This window comes from Lagopus muta, chromosome 3 (genome assembly GCF_023343835.1).
Source record: "Lagopus muta isolate bLagMut1 chromosome 3, bLagMut1 primary, whole genome shotgun sequence".
In the NCBI taxonomy this organism is placed as follows: domain Eukaryota; kingdom Metazoa; phylum Chordata; class Aves; order Galliformes; family Phasianidae; genus Lagopus; species Lagopus muta.
The window spans coordinates 41,190,908-41,210,580 of record NC_064435.1 but is presented as its reverse complement, the minus strand read 5'-3'; the positions used below and the strand labels follow the sequence as shown (position 1 = coordinate 41,210,580).

The window sequence follows — 19,673 nt, the reverse complement described above, 5'->3', positions numbered from 1 at the left end:
TGGCTGGCACAATTCAGAAAGGCTGTGCTACCATTCAATGAGACCTGGACAGATTGGACAGATGGGTGGAGAGGAACCTCACTCATGAGATTCAACAAAATCAAGCATAGAGTCTTGCACCCACCTGTGGACAAATAACCTCATGCATCAGTACAGGTTAGGGGATGACCTGCTGGAAAGGAACTCTGAGAAGGACCTGGGCGTCCTGGTGGATAACAGGTTGGCCATGAGCCAGCAGTGTGCCTCCATGGCTAACATGACCAATGGGATCCTGGGGTGCATTAACAAGAGCGAGGCAAGCAGATCAAGGGAGGTGATCCTCCCCTTCTACTTTGCCACTGTAAGGCCATATTTGAAGTACTCCATCCACCTTTGCCTAAATTTCAGTAATGTGTACCACTGGTTTTACCACACACTGAGACATTATAGTCCTCTACTTTCATGTCACAGACTAAGATTTACCTGGATGCACGCGATGAATGGTGGGAAGTAAGAAAGGCTTGTACTAAGGAAATTATTGAAGTCCTTCAGCAGCTTCTGGATGATGACTTTTTTCTCAGAGAGAATTTTAGATTTTTCTACCTCATGAAAAATTCCCCCAAACAAACTGCTGAAGAGTTGCTTGGCAAATGTTGGATCTTTCTGTAAATCGTAACAAAAGCAATACAGTCACTGAACTTTATTGTGACACAGTAAAATAATAATTAAGTTAAGAAATATGAACCATCCTCTAACCCAGCCCCTACATAGATGCTGTTTGGGAGTGGAAAAATTGCTCTGGTGTGCCCAGCTTCTGTACTGGCAATTATTTCAGACTTTCTGTACAACAAATTCAAATTCTATCTTAATTTTTCCATATAAACTGGAAGACAATGTAGGCTTTGTGCCAGAGCGTTGGCGGTCAGGGAAAATTTACAGTTTTCACATATTCACAATTTCTGCTACAGAAATCAGAAACTTTGTATCATCTTATGGCCAGAGAAGAGGGCTTTAGGAAAAATAAGCAAAAAAACCCAGAAAATGTCAATGTGTAAGAAAATCCAGCCCCCAACATTGAGGGAGCTAGTGGAGAGAGGTACATGCACACAGATGGTACCATCTGAGATTTAAAGGCACTTCTTCAACCCAGGAACACTGTTGCAAATGTAATATAATCCCATACAGTGGTCTATCACAGGACTGGACTTTGGTCTAACTCTTGATCTAAAGTTGTTCAGATAACTCACAATTGCACTACTTCCCCCTTCAGACAGAAATAAGAGACCATCAAAAGAAATCAAATACAAAGATCATCAGGAATACTGTGACATCTCAAACATTGCAAAATATAAGTTCAGCTTATAGTTTCTGCCATTCCCAGACAAGAAAAGGAATACTGGATCAGCTTTACTGACTCATCTAAGTCCAGTACGTCCACAGAACTTCACCTGTACTTTTACCACTGCACTGCAGCCATGTGAAAGAACAAAAGTGACAATTTTGTTATTATACAGTGAGATGTCCTTTCCCAATAATGTCTCTAATTTGTTTCTCAAGCCCAGGAACTCAGAGGCAACAACAGCTGATATCCTAGATCCTCTGTGTTCAATTGCTCAAGTGAGGCAACATACAAGGCATCTTCTCTCATTGCTGCACCAGCCCAGGGGCAGGAGAAATACTGTCCCTCAAAACAGGCTCTTTGAAAACACATCATGGTGGCTGATGACAAAACAACAATTTTGAAAGCAGCTGCCCAACTGCACCTCATTGTTCCTACCAAAACACAGAAATGGCATTTGAAAAGCAGACAGACCTGGGCAAGGCCCTGTAGAGGGGCAATGAGGCTGGAGTGTTCAATCTGGATGTCAGGAAGGTCTCCCACACGGTAACTTCTGTACAAAGTAACCTGGCCATCAAACTTCATCTTCAGCTCAGATTTCATCTCCTGAAATGCATAGCTCATGTTAAAGAAAAAAGTCATTAATTAGAAAGAGCTGTATCTGGACAGGACATAATAAGCAAGAGTATTTTTGTAGTGTTTTATAAGCTTCTGCCATGATTATTAAACAAGTACTTTAAAGGTGAAATATGATTAAATGCAAAATAATCTTAATCAGTTAAGAACTCCAAAGTCTCTTCCACAGAGTTACTTTAGCCATTTAATATTAATGTCCTGTAGTTCCTGCTTCCATACACGTAGTACTGAAGTGTTTATTTATTTTTTTATTTTTTTAAATGGAGAATAATTACTGTTGAAAGCCAGTGAGCTATTACAGTGTAGTGAATTACTGCCTGCAAGCTGAGTCACACCATGCAATTAGATGAGGGTTCTCAGAGCCTGGCCAAACATGAGCAGAGTAACATGAGGCTGGTAAAGTGACTGTTTTATTTCACACAGTGGGATAGGAAGGGAAAGGAAGGAGGATGATTGGAAGAACTGCTTCCTAATAAAACTTAAACCAAACTGTAATAAAACTGTTGTAAACTAGTGGTTAAAAAGCTGTCTTGCCTGTTGTTGAGGCTTGAAAAAATTCAATTAAATTGAACAAGAATTACTAATACATATACATAAAACTCTTTTTTTTTTTTTTTTTTTTTTTTTCCTTTTCTTTTCACACCATGGACAGGCTATAAAAGAAATCAGCAGTGATTTTGAAGCCCAGAATTTTACTTGTAATTTCTGCCTTTACCAGTTAAACCAGCAGACAGTGGATGTATGCATACACTGAAGAGGGAAAGAAAAATATCTTGATTTTTAACTCTCTTTAAACATTTTGGATACTGTCATTTCAGACCATTCTTATTCCACAGCTTGAAAGGGATGATTATCAAAAAACTTCCAGAACAAATCTCTTGGGGAAAATTAAGAAATTAGGGCTTTCCTAAAGCAATCTCCAAATACTTTCTTGCTCAGAATCTCCTTTTTCCTGTTGACCTACGGGGTAAGGTACTAACATAATGCACAGAGATCCGTATGTGTTTATGTGCAACAGATCTCTTGGAAAGTTTAAGGAGTCTTGGATACATTTATGGTCTCCTCCAGTCTTTTGGTGCGGAACACCAGATTTTTTTCATTTGTTTTTGGACTGTCAGAGTGATCATTTTTTTTTAACAGGTTCTTTTTCTTGCAGAGTAGGAGGAAAGGGGAACTTTGGTCTACAAGTAAATAAACTGACAAAAAATAGGTACTCCCAGACATAGGTTCAACTAATACAGCTGTCTGCAGCTGCAAAGAATTACAAGCATGTCTCAAAAATTAACTCTCAATCTTGGGTTACTTTGTTCTTCTTAAACTGCTGTAATTTTTGGACAATAATACATGTTAATTTAGTCACACAAACCTTTGAAAAACTGCTAAAGTCTATTTAAACTAATCATGAATATGTAACAACTAATAAACCCATACTGTACCAAGCTTTAATAAATACTCAGTAAATGCTTATTACTTACTGAGCTTCCTTCAGATTGAAAGTCCTCAACAGCTCACATCAGCCCATTGGCTGTATCACATTTTTGAGTTTACCTTCAGATAACTGATAAGTTTCTTCAACTAATTCTGTGAAGTATCCTTACTTCAGGGTTTCTAATTTTTGGAATGACTACCATAAAGAGCTCCTACTGGGAACATCTCCCTTTGCTACCAGGGATTCCATCACGTAAAATCACTTTGTGCACACTACAGAACAAAAGTGTTATCTAGCTCTATTCTTCCTCCATCCAAGTATCCATTTCAAGTATTGTCATATAGATCTTATCACAAAAATAGCACAATTTTTAATAAAACCTCTTAAAGCTTTCACAGTAGCAACCAGTACCTTACACCTACTCTTTCTTCATACAATTACTTCTAGAGATAAAGAACAAGACTGAAATGGGACCGAGGCTCAAGGTTTTAAACTTAATTGAAATGACAAACCTTTTCTCTTTTCTGTTCAGCCACACCTTTTCTAGCATACATCAGACTGACTTTCTCTTGGTCCTTCAAGAAACGCCTCCGCAGTCTTAAAATTTCTGCTCGATCATCTATACCTAGGCATAAAATGGAACACCACCTTAAGCATTCAGGTCTTTTATCTCACAATTTAGCAATTCAGCAGTTCTTAATGCAATCCTAGTTTTCTGCCATACTTCGTGCAGCTATCAACAGACACTCCTGGAAACCAGATCTGTAAAATTCAACCTCAGATAGAATGGTAAAAGACTGTCAGCCAAATAAGTGTCAAAGAGGGCCAACATGTAATGTAGAAATTGCACTGTAAGGCCCACACACCTTTAGTCTTGCTGTCCACTTCATTTCCAGGTAAACTCAGCCTTTTTTTCCCAAAATCTGGCCCCACAGGTTTAAATGCTGCTTGTTTAAATTTTTCACTCCGTTTGTTAACTAACAGCATGGATGAAGACAAAGACTCAGAGGAAGAAGGAACTGTATACTCTGCCAAAGTGTCAATGCTGTTTCCAGTTAGCCAATTAAAAGAACTTCTACCGCCTGTAAAGAAAAACATAGAAGAGCAACACATGTAAACTTCAATGAAACACATGAATTCCCTCCCCTAGAAACATAACCCCTAGCGTTCATAAGCAGAACAGATTGCAAGAAGCACTTCTACATTAGGCAGAACATTAAAGGTGTATCAGACCAATAAAAATGTGAATAAATCTTTTTCTCATTAAAAAATAAAAGCTCTTGAATGCTAAGTATTAAGTGCATTTACACTTCTGCATTAAATATTCACATGCAACAGGAATGAAAAGAATGGAATCATTCTTACAGTAAACAACAAAATTTCAGAGGCCTCATGTCTGGACTTACTGACATTCTGTGTAGGTGTAAATTCATATTGCCTTTGGGTAGCTCTCACTTGACCACCTACTGACCCAGAAACGGAAAGGGATCTTTCTTGTGATGAATTCCTGTTAGTACTCTGTGAAGCCTGAGTCTCCACAAACATAGGTGTGAGCATGGTACTTCGATAACGCCAACTGGAATCAATTACAAAGTCCTATAAACACACACAATAATTAATAAAAACAGTAAGAGTGGAGGCTTTTTGCCTATGAAAGACAGGATAGCAGAATGGAAGTACAGAATCAAAAACACCGTCCTAGACACTTGGGCAAAACTTGGGTATTAAAAACAAACAAACAATACATAATTACTCCCCATAGCTCAGCAAAAAAGCTTGCTGAAATTTGGACTCGTTAGCTCAAGATTGATTCATAAATATACCATGCATAACCCAGCCCTGTTACAGGTGTTAACTATTAATTCAAAAAACACTTTCATTAGTCTTCACTCTGTTCTTGTCAAAGCAGCAGCTACAGTACGGATTGGAATTTGTCACATGGCTGTGCACATGATAACACACTCCTATTTACCTGAAATTTGCATTCAGATAGTGGGTGCTCAAATATTTTTCTGGAATAATCTGGGCTTTTGCTGGTCATTTCAAGCAGAAAATTTGTGATCAGACTCAAGTACTGCGTTTCAATCTTGGCAGAATATAAAGAGCTTAACAACATCAGCATACGATCAAGAATATTTGCAGGTAATCTTGTCTCATCACTCCAAAAATTCCTAACAATTAATCTGTAACGGTAAGAATGAGTAACTTAACTCCTTATCTGCAAACAGAAAATGCAACATTTCCAAAAAAAGTCAATTTTAAATAAAACAGTAACATAACAACATCAACAATTAAATCTTTCAAACCATGGATCTTCTGCTGAGTTACATGGACTTGCACGTTCATCTCCCATGCTCTACGCCATTTAACCGATATTATAAAGGTTTACTCCAAAAATAAATAAATATTTGTATTGTTTTCCTCTCAAGAAGTGCTATGGGTGATTAAGCACAGAGAGCTCCTATCTTCTGCTTCACTAAAAAAAAAAAAGTTAAAGGCATTCAACATCCTCCAACACTGAATCTATTTATGTGTCTGTGTATAGCGAGAGCCTTGTTCAAAAACTTCAGAATGTTAATGCAGAATTAGGACCAGCCCGGTGAAACAATTTCTCCATGGCTTAGAGATTTGTTCAATAGTTCTGTGATTCACCATAATTCAGTGTAATAATTCAGTAGTTATGGGACACAATCTTATAAATTAACTCACTGCAAGAAAAGGAAGTAGCATTATCTTGATGTCATGCTTTCATATTAAAATACCTTAAAACATCTAATGACTGTATCTCATATTATAAACAAAGGAGGAGCAATTTAAGGACTTATTACTTCAGTCATCACAACACCGTTTACTCACTGCAGTTCAGCATTCTCATCAATCAATCCCTGAAGCAGGATTTCTTTTGCCAGTCTGTGCACTTCCTGAGAATCGTCATCTGCTTGGCTTTCTGGATCGCTGCCATTAGGAGAAAAATGTCTCTTAGTGACTTCTCTCAAACAACGCATTAAAGAAAAAACAAACAAGAGGATGAGGATGGTGGAAGAAAAGGAGGAACTGCCCTTATTAATATAAAAAGTCACAACTTGACATGACAACACTTCCTTTCATAATATGAGGTCTTCATTCCCAGAAATGGCTTGTCTCTCCACTATTTAGAAAAATAAAAAGTCAGAAAGCTAGAAAATATGTTGCTAGGTTTTTATTATAAAGGCCCAGCAGAAGTAATGCTGAGTTAGGGAGGTTAAAAAAGAATAAAAGCAGTGGCATCTTTTCACAAGTGACACTGCAGTAAAATTGCCTGCATGTTCTTCAATAGAATCATCCATTCTAACAGTAAACAGTTATTCTTGGACAAAAGCATACAACAGAATACAACCAAGACAGAGGATGCAACAGCACACTCTTTCAAGAATACACTGTTTTCTAAGTCAAACAAAGAACACCTTCATATCACCAGATTGAACAGACCCAGATTGTGCCCAAGTGCCTTAATACATCTCTTGACTACAATCAAATTTCTATAGCGTGCAATTCTTACTATAGCTATAAACACTGCCACAAGGAAAAAAAAAAAGTGAGAGCATCAGACTAAGACTTCTTACACCACTGCGCTGTGTTGATGTACTATTCTAGTTCTGGGCTGAAGCTCAGGTCTAAGCCTTTGTCCCTTAGTTTAAATTATTAAATCACCATGAAAGAAGGTCTGAGGCAACCCACTGGAGTTATTTGTTTGAGAACTAGAAAATCCCACATAGAAGGACATGAAATTGGAAGACAATGTTATAGATGCTTTCAAACCACTGAAAGACAACACCTGCAGTGAATACATACCTGTAATTATCATAAATCCACATCAGAATATCATACATGCGCTGTCGACATATTACAGAAGGGTGAGAAATGAACCCTGTCACTCCAGGAAGAAGTTCTTTAAGTTCTTGTGGTTTCAGTGTAGACAGCATCTTGTATATTATATCCAAACAAACCCTTTGCCTTTCATCATCCCTAAAGTTGAGAAAGGGAGAGAAAACAAAAATTAAAGATTGTTACCTTGTTCTTCTCTTCATTGCTACACAGAGAAGATCAGCTCAGATTTTACCAACATCTGCTTTCATTTAAAGAGCTTCATGTAAATACTATCGAGTTCAACTTAGAAGTAACAATAAAACTAAAGCAATACATACTAAAGATGAAATCCATACCCTAGTGAATAGGAGTTGAAGTTTCACCTTAATACTATATAGGTGGGTTGTTTTTTTGTTTTTTTTTTGTTGTTTTTTTTTTCTCACATTGAGTTAACTATCTTATACTTAACACTCAGATTCCATTTGCTCAGGCAATAGCAGGCAATGTTATCAAAAAGCTCACACTACTTATTCATACTTACAGCCATGTGACCACGTACCTGTGTTTCATGATCTGGATGAAGTCTTTACTCTTTAACTGCAGATAGAGGTCAGGTATTTCCTCTGCTCGGCACATAATTACTTCCAAACAGTAGTTTTTCATCACACCATGAAGTTTTGGTAATAGAAAGAATACTGCATTCATAAACCTTAACATGAACATAAGCTCATGAAGAAAAGCAAGATAGTTTCCATTATTCCCCTAGATCTACAATGAATTCACCATGTAAATTATGACATACCTGTCAGCAAGAGGAGGAAAATTCTTAACAACTTTATTCAAGCATATTATAAACTTATCCTGTTGGGTGTTCTGATGTTGTTTTAATTGTTTTATGACACAATCATAAACTGGATCTTCAAGTATCTGAGAATTAGAAAGACAGTGTGACATGTACAGCCATGAAATCCATAACCACATTAACAACACACAGTATTGCTGCTATACTGTTTGTTTCTATTGCATTTTGCTTCATACTAACTTTATGGTGCTTCTGGCTGCCATACAGTGATGACTAGCTGAAACACGACTGCTTCACAATGCCTTTCTGAGCTTTCTTTGGTTTTGAACCAAAATCTTAAATTTGAAATACAAGCTTATATAAATAGTAACTATTGAGTATGGTAGATTTCCAATCAGTGAAGGTAAGAAAAAAGTATTTTTACTGAAGATGTCTAGTGAATGAAGTAGCAGGCGTCACTAAGCGTCAAAGAAATTAACTTTGAATAGGATACAATATTTCAACCATTTTTGCTACTTTATGCAAAACATTGCTTTTAATAGAACGTGAAAAACTACAGGACAGGAGGTTGCAGGAATTCAGTTTAGCAAATATGCTCTAGAAACTGTAAAAGAACAAACAGAATGCAATTTAGTGGGGAATAATGCAGGGATATCCTGCAAGATTGGAGTAATAATCCACCGAGCCAGTAACATGGTATTTCTGTAGTAGCAGCTGCAGAATGATATTTAGGAGTTCATAAGCGTGGCAGCATTGTATCTTTTTTTTTTTCCCCCTCTCACATACATCCCAGCACATATCCATTATTAGCTCTTAGAGTATACATTGCCTATTGCTTTTAAAAGTAGTCAGTGGACTTCTTTTGTGCATAAATTTGCCTAATTTCTTTCTGAACCTGCTGATGCTACTTACCTCCAGAACTCCCTGTGATAACTAACAGTTCTGTAAAGAGATACTTCCAGTATCTGTCTCAAATTGATTTCTATGAACATCAAACACTATCCCTTGGTGCCAGTACCATAAAATTCAGTGAGTAACAGGTTTGCATTCATTTCATCCACACTCTAAAAAATAAGTGGATTCATTATCCACGAGAGCTCTAAAAGCCCAAAATTAAATATAGTAGCCTTGAATCTTACATCAAAACTTGCCAGTTACTAAACATTCTCAGATACAGATGTTCAAAATGTAGCCCCAAACCTTCCAACTTTTAGTTTTCTTTTTTAATCAAAAAGTGGTAAAAACAAGAAACTCCAAAACTTTAAAATGTACATACACAAGTGTACGCAGGAGCAGAACAAAGCCCATTCACCTCTAGCTCCAAAACAACAGGGTAGACACTCAGCTCTTAGTTGATCTAAAGCATTTGTCATCTTGAGTTAATGAGTTAACCTTTCAATCTGTTGGACAAAGGCTGCTGAGTTCTAAAAACATTAATTTTTGTAGCTGAACTGAGCAGCAACATAAAAGATGTAAACATATCTAAGACAGTAATGGTCACACACCTAAATACAGCTACTTACGTTTTGTCTCTCAGCTATATACTGAAGAGCAAGTCCCAACACTTCTGCAGCAGCTGCATAAACTTCTTTATACCTTAATAAACCCATGTTACTGATCAGAGCCTGAAAATACCTAGCACAAAAACAGATGTGTTACAAGCCACTACTCCAGCATTTGATTTTACATTGAAAAACTTTCGAGCTGTCTAACAGCACAGTGACTACTTTTAGAAGAGATCAATATGGCTCAATACTGATTCCCACCTACAGTGTCTCAAAACCTTGCTGTGGCAGTTCCTGACTCTTTTAATTCCCATGAAACTGCAGTCCTGGGGCTCACTGTAATAAAGCCTACATACTTCTCAGTGTTTTCTAAAATAAATTAGCTCTGCGTTTCATAGATTCATACAACATCTCAAGTTGGAAGGGATACACAAGAATCATCAACTTAATCTCTTGATGCCACATAGGACCACCCAAAATTCAAACCATATTTCCTTCCTCCAGCAGTTCAGGACTGTGCCCACTGCCCTGGGCAGCCTGTACCATGCTCTCTGCCCTTTGGTGCAGACCCTTTTCCTCATCCCCACCTGACTCTCCCTTGACATAGCTCCATGCTGTTCCCTCTGATCCTGTCGCTGTCAGAGAGCAGAGCTCAGCACTGCCTATACTAGAGCTACTAGTATAGGAGGGCCCTCCATTTCCTACGAGTAGCTGCAGCCACCAAGAGGCCTCCCCTCAGCCTCCCCTGCTTGGGGCTGAACAAACCAAAGCCACTCCTCACACACTTTGCCCTCCAGACTCTTCACCATCTTGGCAGCCTTTCTCCAAATGCTCTCTAAAACTTGTATGCCCTACTCATATTGTATGCCCAAGCCCATACCTGGTGCTGGAGGTGAGGCCGCACAGTGCAGAGTAGCACAATCCCTTCCCTTGTCCACTGGCAGTGCTGGACCAGATGCACCCCAGAGTACAGTTGACCCTTTGGGCTGCCAGGGCACACTGCTGACTCACACTGCACTGCATTAAGACTAACAGGACTGTAATTACTAGGACTTTCTTGTCCTTTTTGAAAACTGTGATGACATTTGTCAGTTTCCAGCCAAGTGGGACCTCTTCCTGTTCTTAAGGTTATTGAAAAATAATTGAGAGAGGTCTCACAATGACATCAGACAGCATTTCATACCCTGGGGTGAATCCCATCAGGCTCCATGGACTTATATGCATTAAAGCCAGAGCAGCAAGTCCTGCAAAAGTTTGGACCTGGCTGGGAATTTACCATTATTACAGTAAGGGTCTTCCAATTCAGGGCTCCAGGGATTACAGAGTCCATTGTCAGTGTTGTAGACAGGCAAAGAAGGTATTAAATGTCTCTGCTTTGTGTGGTCACCTCATAAGCAGGGACAATCTCAGCAAGTAATGGACCAATGCTATCTCTGGTCTTTCCTTTGCAGTTAACATATTTAAAGAAGCCCTTCTTGCTGCTGGCCAGCATCCACTCTAATTGAGCTTTGGCCACACAAATTTTCTCTATACAACAGGGACCAGTATTCCTTCAGTCCTCCCACGTTGCCTGATCTTGCTTCCAGTGGCCATATACATTCTTCTTTCACCTAAGCTCTAGAAGAAGTTTGCTCAGCCAAGTCAGTGTACTGCTCTGTCTGCTTAACTTTTGACATCAATACTTAAAAAGAGACCAGTGCTGACAAACAACAATTGGTTCAAAAGCATTTTTTCAGGGCATCTTGTCAACTAGTTCCCAACAGCCTAACGTCAGCACTTCCCATGTCCAGGGTTAAAGTTTTGACAGTAGTGTTCCCCTTATCACCTCAACAACTTCATGGCAGTACAGCCAAGATGGATGCTAGTCACTACTTTACCTACAAAACTACCTCCATTTACAAGCAACAAATTGAGGAGGGTACATTTCCTTCCTGGTTCCCTTAGTACCTGTACTGAGGCAGTATCACCAACTTTACAGATAAAAAAAGCACAGTGACAGACAATAGCAAAGGGATGATGGGTCAAAAAGTTCCCAATAAGTGAACAATGTAACTCCAATATTTTATGCTGACAAGTTAAGAGTTGCTCTCTTAAGCTTTTAACTAAATTTGTTCTTTGAAGTGTTGCATTTCTCACCTGACGCGATCTATTTCACACTTCAGGTCATAGGGAGGTAAATTGTTAGCTAGAACAATTCCCAGCAGCTGAATTCCCACTGAGTTGTCCTTTGTATCAGGATCTCCACTAGAAAACTTTTCAAATATTAAGCTGATGGATAAAAACATAAAGTAATGATATATATATATATATATACACATATATATATATGTATGACAAACCACTTTCTTTGTATATGTATATTCACACACACAACCCAAGAACTCTGTAGAAAACAAGTGCACATACCCATTTACACACGTGTATATTCTTCCACCAAAAGTAGAGAGCAGAAGCAAAAACTAGCTTCAAAGAAGAAATCTTTACAGATTAGAGATTGTTACCCTACACAAATTCACCAGCTCAGAAGCACATCAGATCACAAAGGTCTTACAATGTGCTAATATTCAGTAATAATACATTTCAAACAAAAAGTCTTTGTAAAGATTTCTCTCGCTTTTGTTGCTTGTTGTAATTCTCTACATGTTCTCTCTCTTTGTTTAAACAAATTACGTTTCAACTTCTGGAGAGTTCAGTTCTGAAGTTTTATTGTTAATTCTAGGGACGAAAAATTTACAGTTGCAGCTGAATTTACCTTGTTATCTGCTTTGATAACACTCAACTAATACTCATGAAATATTGACAAAGTAAAGATCCAAACTGCTTGCCTGTAAGGTATGGAGAGACAGTTCTTCCAACACTCTATAACTGTCTTTATGATTTCCAGATTGTGTCTGAACACAGCTCGTTTCTGATGAAAGGCATTCTTCATCAAGAATTCAAGCAATCTGTTAGCCAAAATCTCATCCTTAATATTTCCCTACAATGAATGGAAGCAAAAATAAACAAAGTGACTCTGACATAAAGACATATATTCTGCTTTTTCCAAATAAGTAAATAAGCTGTTTTTAAAACTTAGTATCTAAATGAAACAGTGGACTGATGTACAAAGTGATTAGAAGCATAATAATAAACTCATCCATTATTTATCAAATAGCCATTAGAACAGCAAAAAATAATTTTTACATTTCCTTACTTTGGGAGTAGTTACACTCGTCCAGGAAAGAATGGTAACTGCTATTTCCACTACCATATAATGAATCCCTTCACCTCCATTATTGCCAGAAACAACAAGCTGCAGCATTGGACCAAGCCATTGCTTTGCATAGGGTCGGAAAACCTTTGGGAAGGGAGAAAAAAGTAAAATAAATAAAAATCAAGGACAACATACAGAGTATCCAATTATTTAATAACCTGTTCAATAATTATTACAGGTGAGACTGCTAAATCAATTTCTTAGCATTTTGTTTAACCTAGTCTGAAATTATAACAAAAAAAAAAACCCCAACAAATTTAAAGTAACTTTAAAATAAAAGGCCTTCCTAACTACCCTCACTTCTGCTTAAAAGACTTTTCACAAATCTTCATGTGAAGCTGTAATTATTTCAGTAGGGCCCCCATAATACAGCTCTAACATGATACAGTAGGAACACTTCATACAGAATATCTGTCCCTAAAGAATTTGAACAAGTATGCCACTCACCTGCTCTTTGAAATCTCTATTTCAGACACTTTTACTGAGAAGCATTAAGTAAGTGTTAAGTTTTCCTGAATTCTGAAATCCAGTTTTGTATTTTGGATTCAGAATATTTCAAACATTATTCTTTAAAATAAGTGTCTGAAATAGGAGCAGAAAAATTAGAGAATGTTTTTTTTTCTCAAAGTCACATGCCATTATATACCTTATACATAGGTTATAACAAAGGTTATACCTTTCTGCAACTAGAATATCATTTAGCTCTATGAGTTTTCAGAAGACTCACCAGTGACCATTAAAATCACACTGCAGTTATTCCTACAAAGATGACAAACAATCAGCTATACCCCTTAACCAGTATCAATGAATTAATTACTTATAGTTTACACAAGATGCATGTTATGGATACATTCTACTTCTAGAATTAGTTATTAGAAGAAAATTCATTTCTTTTATACTCCAAATACTGGCACTACTTTGATTTTTGGGCTATGAACAAGTTCCCTTTAATCATGACAAACTATTGAATTTGAATCTCCTCCAAATGTCACAGTTGATAACATATTTTACCACATAAGAGCAATGCAGTTGATAATACAAGCTGTTATGTTAACAGAAAAAAAAAAATAGGAAAAAAGAAATTACTCACATCCTCGGTATTAACAATAAGTTTTGCTATGAAGAGGCGAATATTTAATGGCACTGATGGATTTCCTAACTTACTATGCAGAAATTTCATCCAAAGAGGAAGGTCTACAGGAACCGTGCCCTGAAATTTAAAGAAAATGAGCAAAAAATCAATTCAATTATTAAACAAAACAAGCTTACCACACCAAAAAAACCCCTCGCCTCAGCACATAGGTATAGACATGAAAATTACAGAATGGAGGAATTCAATCAGTCACAGCTTCGTTGTTTTAACTAGTGAAACAATGCCAAATTTTTGGTTCATACTGGCCTCTTCCACTTTGGGTGTGATCTGGTTCCTCTGCATATGCTTAATCAGAGTGGTCATTGGTGCCATGCATTCATGTTGGTTAAGTTCATCCATCTCCAGTTCCAACTCATCATTCAAAACCATGTATTCTGACATCTCCTGAGAAAAAAAAAATTACTGTGATTAATACAAATGTGTTTTCATCTAAATTGTGATAATACCATGAGTCACTCTGATCTTTTCAGTATGACAGATTTGACTGTACACTCAATCTGCAACAGGGAATAAATCAGATGCATTGTTCAAAAGCCTCCCAAGATGGATGTACCCACCTGTGCATTGTTTTCATTTTGTGTGCCTAGAGATGTCAGTTTCACACTGCTCTGACATTACGACCTGCTAGTATGGGTGGGGCAACTGCTGGAAGCAGGAAGAGTTCTGAAGCTCACAGAAACAATTTTGTTCCACAGCTGAAGACTTGGAAGAACAGCACTTAACATCTTCCAACAATAGTTAAAGACAAGGTGCCACAACAGAGATACAAAATTACTATGTAATAACAACAACAATTTATTCTTTGCATTTGATAAAGCCAGCTTGGACAAGTGTCTTTGAAAACTAAAAGACATGGGGAAAACAGAAGCATCGCAGGCCACTCCTGACTGCACACAAAGTAAAAAGCCACCTTTTAACAACTCTGCTGGCTTGTACTACTCAGCCTTAGAAAACCACAACAGGGCATGGCTTTTCTCCAGCTTATAGTACAGAGAAAAAGAGAGGAAAAAAAAACTGACAGAACACAGCTTGAGCCCACTCCCTCATCTAGAGAAAACCATCCTCAAGTAGAACAGAGGCTCTTCAACTTAGGTACCTTTAAAGTTTATAAGTGATTGAGTTTGTCATTTGATACATTTACTAGCAACAGCTGAAGAACAAACTCAGTAACAACAAATAATAAGCTTTGCTCCAATTCACTAACAGGGAACGTTTCTTTTTTTCTCAGCATAACACACACTATTTCTGTTTCACAACCTCAGAAAGAACACCCAATTGCTAAAAAGCTTAAAGCTTCTACACATAGCACATAAGTCACTAAATTACCTTTCTCCTGAAGTGAGCACTGCCAGCTGTAACATCCTGGGAGCTATAAGAAAAACCTTGGACTCCAGTAGAAAAATCAAACTGACTCATTTCCTCACTCAAACTGCTATCCATCATGTATGATGCAGAAGCTAAATACTTGGGTTCATCTAAATAGGAAAAAGAATAGACCATTAATCAAAGCAATTACAAAAAAGCATGCCTTTATTGACTACAGGAATCTGAGAGTGGATGGGAGCTGGTTGCATGACAAAGTACAGTGAATGCTATTTCTTACTCCTGATACTGTAGAAGCCAATTAGCAGCGCATCAATAAATAGTGTATGAAAGGTAAGAGATAAGTTTTTCATAGTCATAAATGAATTTCATACCCTGACCATCATTCCATGCCTCTCTGGCTTCTTTTCTAATAGCAATGTATCTTTTCTTCCTTTCCAGGGGAACCTAAACAATAGAAATAAATAATTTCTAGATTACTACTATTTATTTTTTTTTTTAATTTACAGTGTGACTTCTCAAAATTATCAAAAAATGATCCAAATCATAATTAGAAATACAATTCCACACTACAAGTGGTGATTATTAAAGGTTCCAGGTAACATCTGAATCAATTATTTCTACAGTCATTCAAAACCAGACTAAATCATGCTAAACAATATACTGAAGGTTTGTTCTGTATATGATGCCTACATTTCCTTCAGAAAAATGTAATTTTAAACAGAGAAGTACTCCATTGTTTTCCCACTTCCTCCCCACATGACTAAGAACCAGTTCACCAGTGAGCACACTTAAAGATGTACTCATTTTTTTTCTCAGAAATATGAAAATACAGAACTTCCACTCACCTCAATTTCTACAGGAAACATGTACTGGCGCTTCAAGTCTATCAAGTTTTCAAAAATCAGCAAGTTCTGCAAACCAAAGAAAACTTGAAAACATCGAAGTTATAACTCTGCATTCAATAACAATTGCTCTAACATTTTTCTTGCTTCTTGTAAAAGTTCAAAGTACAAAAAAAAACCAGCCAGTTCTGTTTTAGATCAACACTTAAGAAAATTTTGCTACTCAATTACTTGAGAACTTAAAGCACTGGCAATGCACTCTGTAAAAAGGATTTCTCTTATTCGTGTATATTTCAAGGACTGGAAAACTTGATAGATGTTTTCCTGGGTATTAGAAAATTGATTGAGTGTGAAGAGAAATTGATAAACCTATCCCTACTTCACCAACCCCCAGCAGATGTCGACGCCTTCATCAGCAATTCAAATGACACGAAGAGGAAAGTCAGTCAACTACTCCTACTGCCTCACTGGGTAGTTCATTATATAATTGCCTGTCACTCAAGTTTGATTCTTTGATTTACTGACATCGACTAACATCTCTTCATGTTCCGTGCTCTGAAAGCTTCCTAGCAGCAACAATGGTTTCTCACCTTTTCTGATTTTTCTGTAAAGAGAAAGCCTTGATAAAATTTACTTTCAGTGAAGACACAACTAATAACAGCAATAGCACAATTATATGCTGCACAGTGATACTGCCTCCTCTTCTCCAGCAGCTGACTCTCCCCTGCCATGTTTTCTGTAAATGCGTCATAGCACAACCTGAAAATAAGAACAGGCAAAAATAGACATGTAAACACCAAAGTCTTTGCTGCTTTTTTCCTTCTCTTTAATAAGCACAGGAGAGCCCTCCCAACGAAAGACAGAATCAACAGAATTTCAAGAGATCTATATCACTATAGCAGTATTAGCATTAAATCACAATGCAACCATTCACCAACGGCACAGCCAACTTCCACTGCCATCTTTAATGTCAAGGAGATGGCAGGGTATTTTCATAGAAAATGAAGATACCTTTCAATTCATAAACAAACAAGTCTTGTGGCTCTTTCCCACCAACTTATCAGTGGACAGGCATGCTGAGCTATGCTATGGATTAGCCAGACAAAACTGGTTTAGATAACAATTTTTTAATAGGTCTTTTGCCCATAAGCACCTATGAATCTTAAGCAAATCATAGACAAAAAAAAAAAAAAAAAGCTTTTAAGTCCTCTTAGGTGCATTATGATTCTGTCCTAAGTGTTTAACAATACTCAAACTGAAATTTAAAGGTAAAGAACCATACTGAAAAAGCAAGAAAACCAAAACAACTGGGAAGAAGTCATTCTGAGATAGGACTGTAGATTACTGTAGAATAGCTCAGGTCGGAAAGGACCTTAAAAGATCATCAGGTTCCAACCCCCACATTCAATATCAGTTTATCAAATATAAATTAAATATTGAGTACTCTACTTAAAACCAAAAGCTACATCGCAGATTGCGTTCATCCTTGACCAAGTCATACTTCTGCTTTACACGACATACCTAAAAGAGTATCTACCTAAAATATAATTAGAAATTGAAAGGAAATACAAGGAAAAAGAATCTTACTTTATTAGTGCCTTGGTAAGTTCATTTCCTTCTACACTTACAGAGCCACGGTAAGCTTGGTTAATTTTAGAGTCCTTGGAGTGAACGTCCTCTTTTGAAAGACGTATATACATCACTTCCAGCAGCTTGTAATAACCCATTTTCTTGGTGATTTGTGTATCAAAAACACATTCATTGGACTGAAAACAAATAAGCAAAGACTCAGAAAAACTTCCTAGATTTTGACCTTGCTAAGGAGGTCCATGGTTACTCTAGTTACTGCTAAATAGCCTTCAGATTACTTTTATCTTCTACAACAATAACTTACAAGTTCAGAGTGTCTGTGTAAACAGATCAACATAGTTTTAATAACTGTTTTATCAGGTAAACTGTCTTAACTACAATTGACTAAATAGTTAGAGTGATACTGGAGAAATATATGCAGACTATCAAATAATGTCTCAGAGATCCTAAGCAAAACACACCAGTAAGAGCAACACAAGGAGACAAACACTGTTAGTGATGAAAGAAATCTGTCAGTTTGAATTGTCTGTCAAGAATCAATGGCCTTTTGTGCAACTTGAAAATACCTAAATTCTTTTTCCACAACAGGAGCTTAAAACACAGAACATCCTTCCCCGCGAAAACAAGAATTGACTTGTTTTCAAACAAAGCACACATGTAGAAACAAAGATAAAAATATATATATAACCGCTAAGCAGACAAAATTAAATACCATGTCCCTACTACACCATTTCAAAAAACGTACCCATGGAATTTATGAGTTTCTTTGTGCACTTCACTTCAGCACTTACAGCAGTAGAGGCACGTGTAAAAACATGTGTTTAAGTCTACATCTAAAGTCTTCTTTCCAGAGCTTTGTTTATAATGACTACCATTAGAATACCTCCTGGGAACCTAAGACAAGATGCAAAGGAATGGCACAAAGCTGCACAAGGGAACATTCCAACTGGATATTTGGAATTTATTTATTTCTTTGTTTTTGCAGGGGGAGTGGTTAAACACTGGAACAGGTTTCCTGGAGAGGTGGTTGATATCTTGTGTCTGTTAGTATTGTGGAGGCATTTGGACAACACCCTCAATAATATGCTTTAGCTTTTGGTTAGCCCTGCAGCAGTCAGGAAGTTGGACTAGATATCTTTGTGGGGCCTTTCCAACTGAACTATTCTATTCTAAATTTGGATCATTTCAGCACCTTGTCTGTGTTGTTGCTCTTAAACAGATGCATCATAAAAACTAACAACATCTGCCTTTACATCTGCCTTTAACAGCCAGATCAGTTATCCTCTGGGCTTTTTATGCCTCGATCTGGAAGTCTGGGATGCTGCTCAGAATGTGCCCCCAGCAATTCCGGTGCAGACAGTCAGAGAGCTCCTCCTCCGTCTGGACTGTCACAAGTCCATGGGACCAGATGGGCTGCACCCTCGGGTGCTGAGGGAGCTGGTGGGGGTGATTGCTGAGCCCCTCTCGGCCATCTATCAATGCTCCTGGTTAACTGGTGAGGTCCCAGAGGATTGGAGGCTTGCTGACATGACTCCCATCTTCAAGAAGGGCCACAAGGAGGATCCGGGGAACTGTAGGCCTGTCAGCCTGACCTCAGTACCAGGGAAAGTTATGGAGCAAATCTTCTTGGATGAGATTGCACAGCATGTACGCAGTGTCCAGGGGATCAGGCCCAGCCAGCACGGGTTTGTGAAAGGCAGGTTGTGCTTGACCAACCTCATCTCTTTCTACGACTGAGTGACCAGTCTGATAGACGAGGGAAGGGCTGTTGATGTAGTCTTCCTAGACTTCAGCAAAGCCTTTGACACAGTCCCTCACAGGCTTCTTCTGGGGAAACTGGCTGCCCATGGTCTGAACAGATATACACTTCTTTGGGTAAGGAACTGGCTACAAGGCTGTGCCCAGAGGGTCGTGGTGAATAGAGTGAAGTCCAGCTGGCAACCCGTTACAAATGGTGTCCCCCAGGGGTCGGT

At 37.9% G+C, this 19,673-nt stretch overlaps 1 protein-coding gene across 2 annotated transcripts in view; it reads right to left on the bottom strand.

Annotated features, from left to right (window-relative positions):
• Positions 1-19,673, bottom strand: part of PRKDC (protein kinase, DNA-activated, catalytic subunit) — an 83,883-nt gene that overhangs the window by 26,171 nt on the left and 38,039 nt on the right. For both annotated transcript variants that reach the window (XM_048938537.1, XM_048938538.1), the window contains exons 42-62: positions 17,698-17,876; positions 16,701-16,869; positions 16,114-16,179; positions 15,640-15,712; positions 15,269-15,417; positions 14,189-14,326; positions 13,880-13,999; positions 12,730-12,873; positions 12,362-12,513; positions 11,673-11,804; positions 9,555-9,666; positions 8,032-8,156; positions 7,789-7,938; positions 7,215-7,388; positions 6,240-6,338; positions 5,356-5,566; positions 4,790-4,979; positions 4,250-4,465; positions 3,896-4,008; positions 1,793-1,924; positions 463-642 (exon numbers count right to left, since the gene is read on the bottom strand). In XM_048938537.1, the coding sequence (XP_048794494.1) occupies positions 463-642; positions 1,793-1,924; positions 3,896-4,008; positions 4,250-4,465; positions 4,790-4,979; positions 5,356-5,566; positions 6,240-6,338; positions 7,215-7,388; positions 7,789-7,938; positions 8,032-8,156; positions 9,555-9,666; positions 11,673-11,804; positions 12,362-12,513; positions 12,730-12,873; positions 13,880-13,999; positions 14,189-14,326; positions 15,269-15,417; positions 15,640-15,712; positions 16,114-16,179; positions 16,701-16,869; positions 17,698-17,876 (3,024 nt within the window). The remainder of the gene's footprint in view (positions 1-462; positions 643-1,792; positions 1,925-3,895; positions 4,009-4,249; positions 4,466-4,789; positions 4,980-5,355; positions 5,567-6,239; positions 6,339-7,214; positions 7,389-7,788; positions 7,939-8,031; positions 8,157-9,554; positions 9,667-11,672; positions 11,805-12,361; positions 12,514-12,729; positions 12,874-13,879; positions 14,000-14,188; positions 14,327-15,268; positions 15,418-15,639; positions 15,713-16,113; positions 16,180-16,700; positions 16,870-17,697; positions 17,877-19,673) is intronic.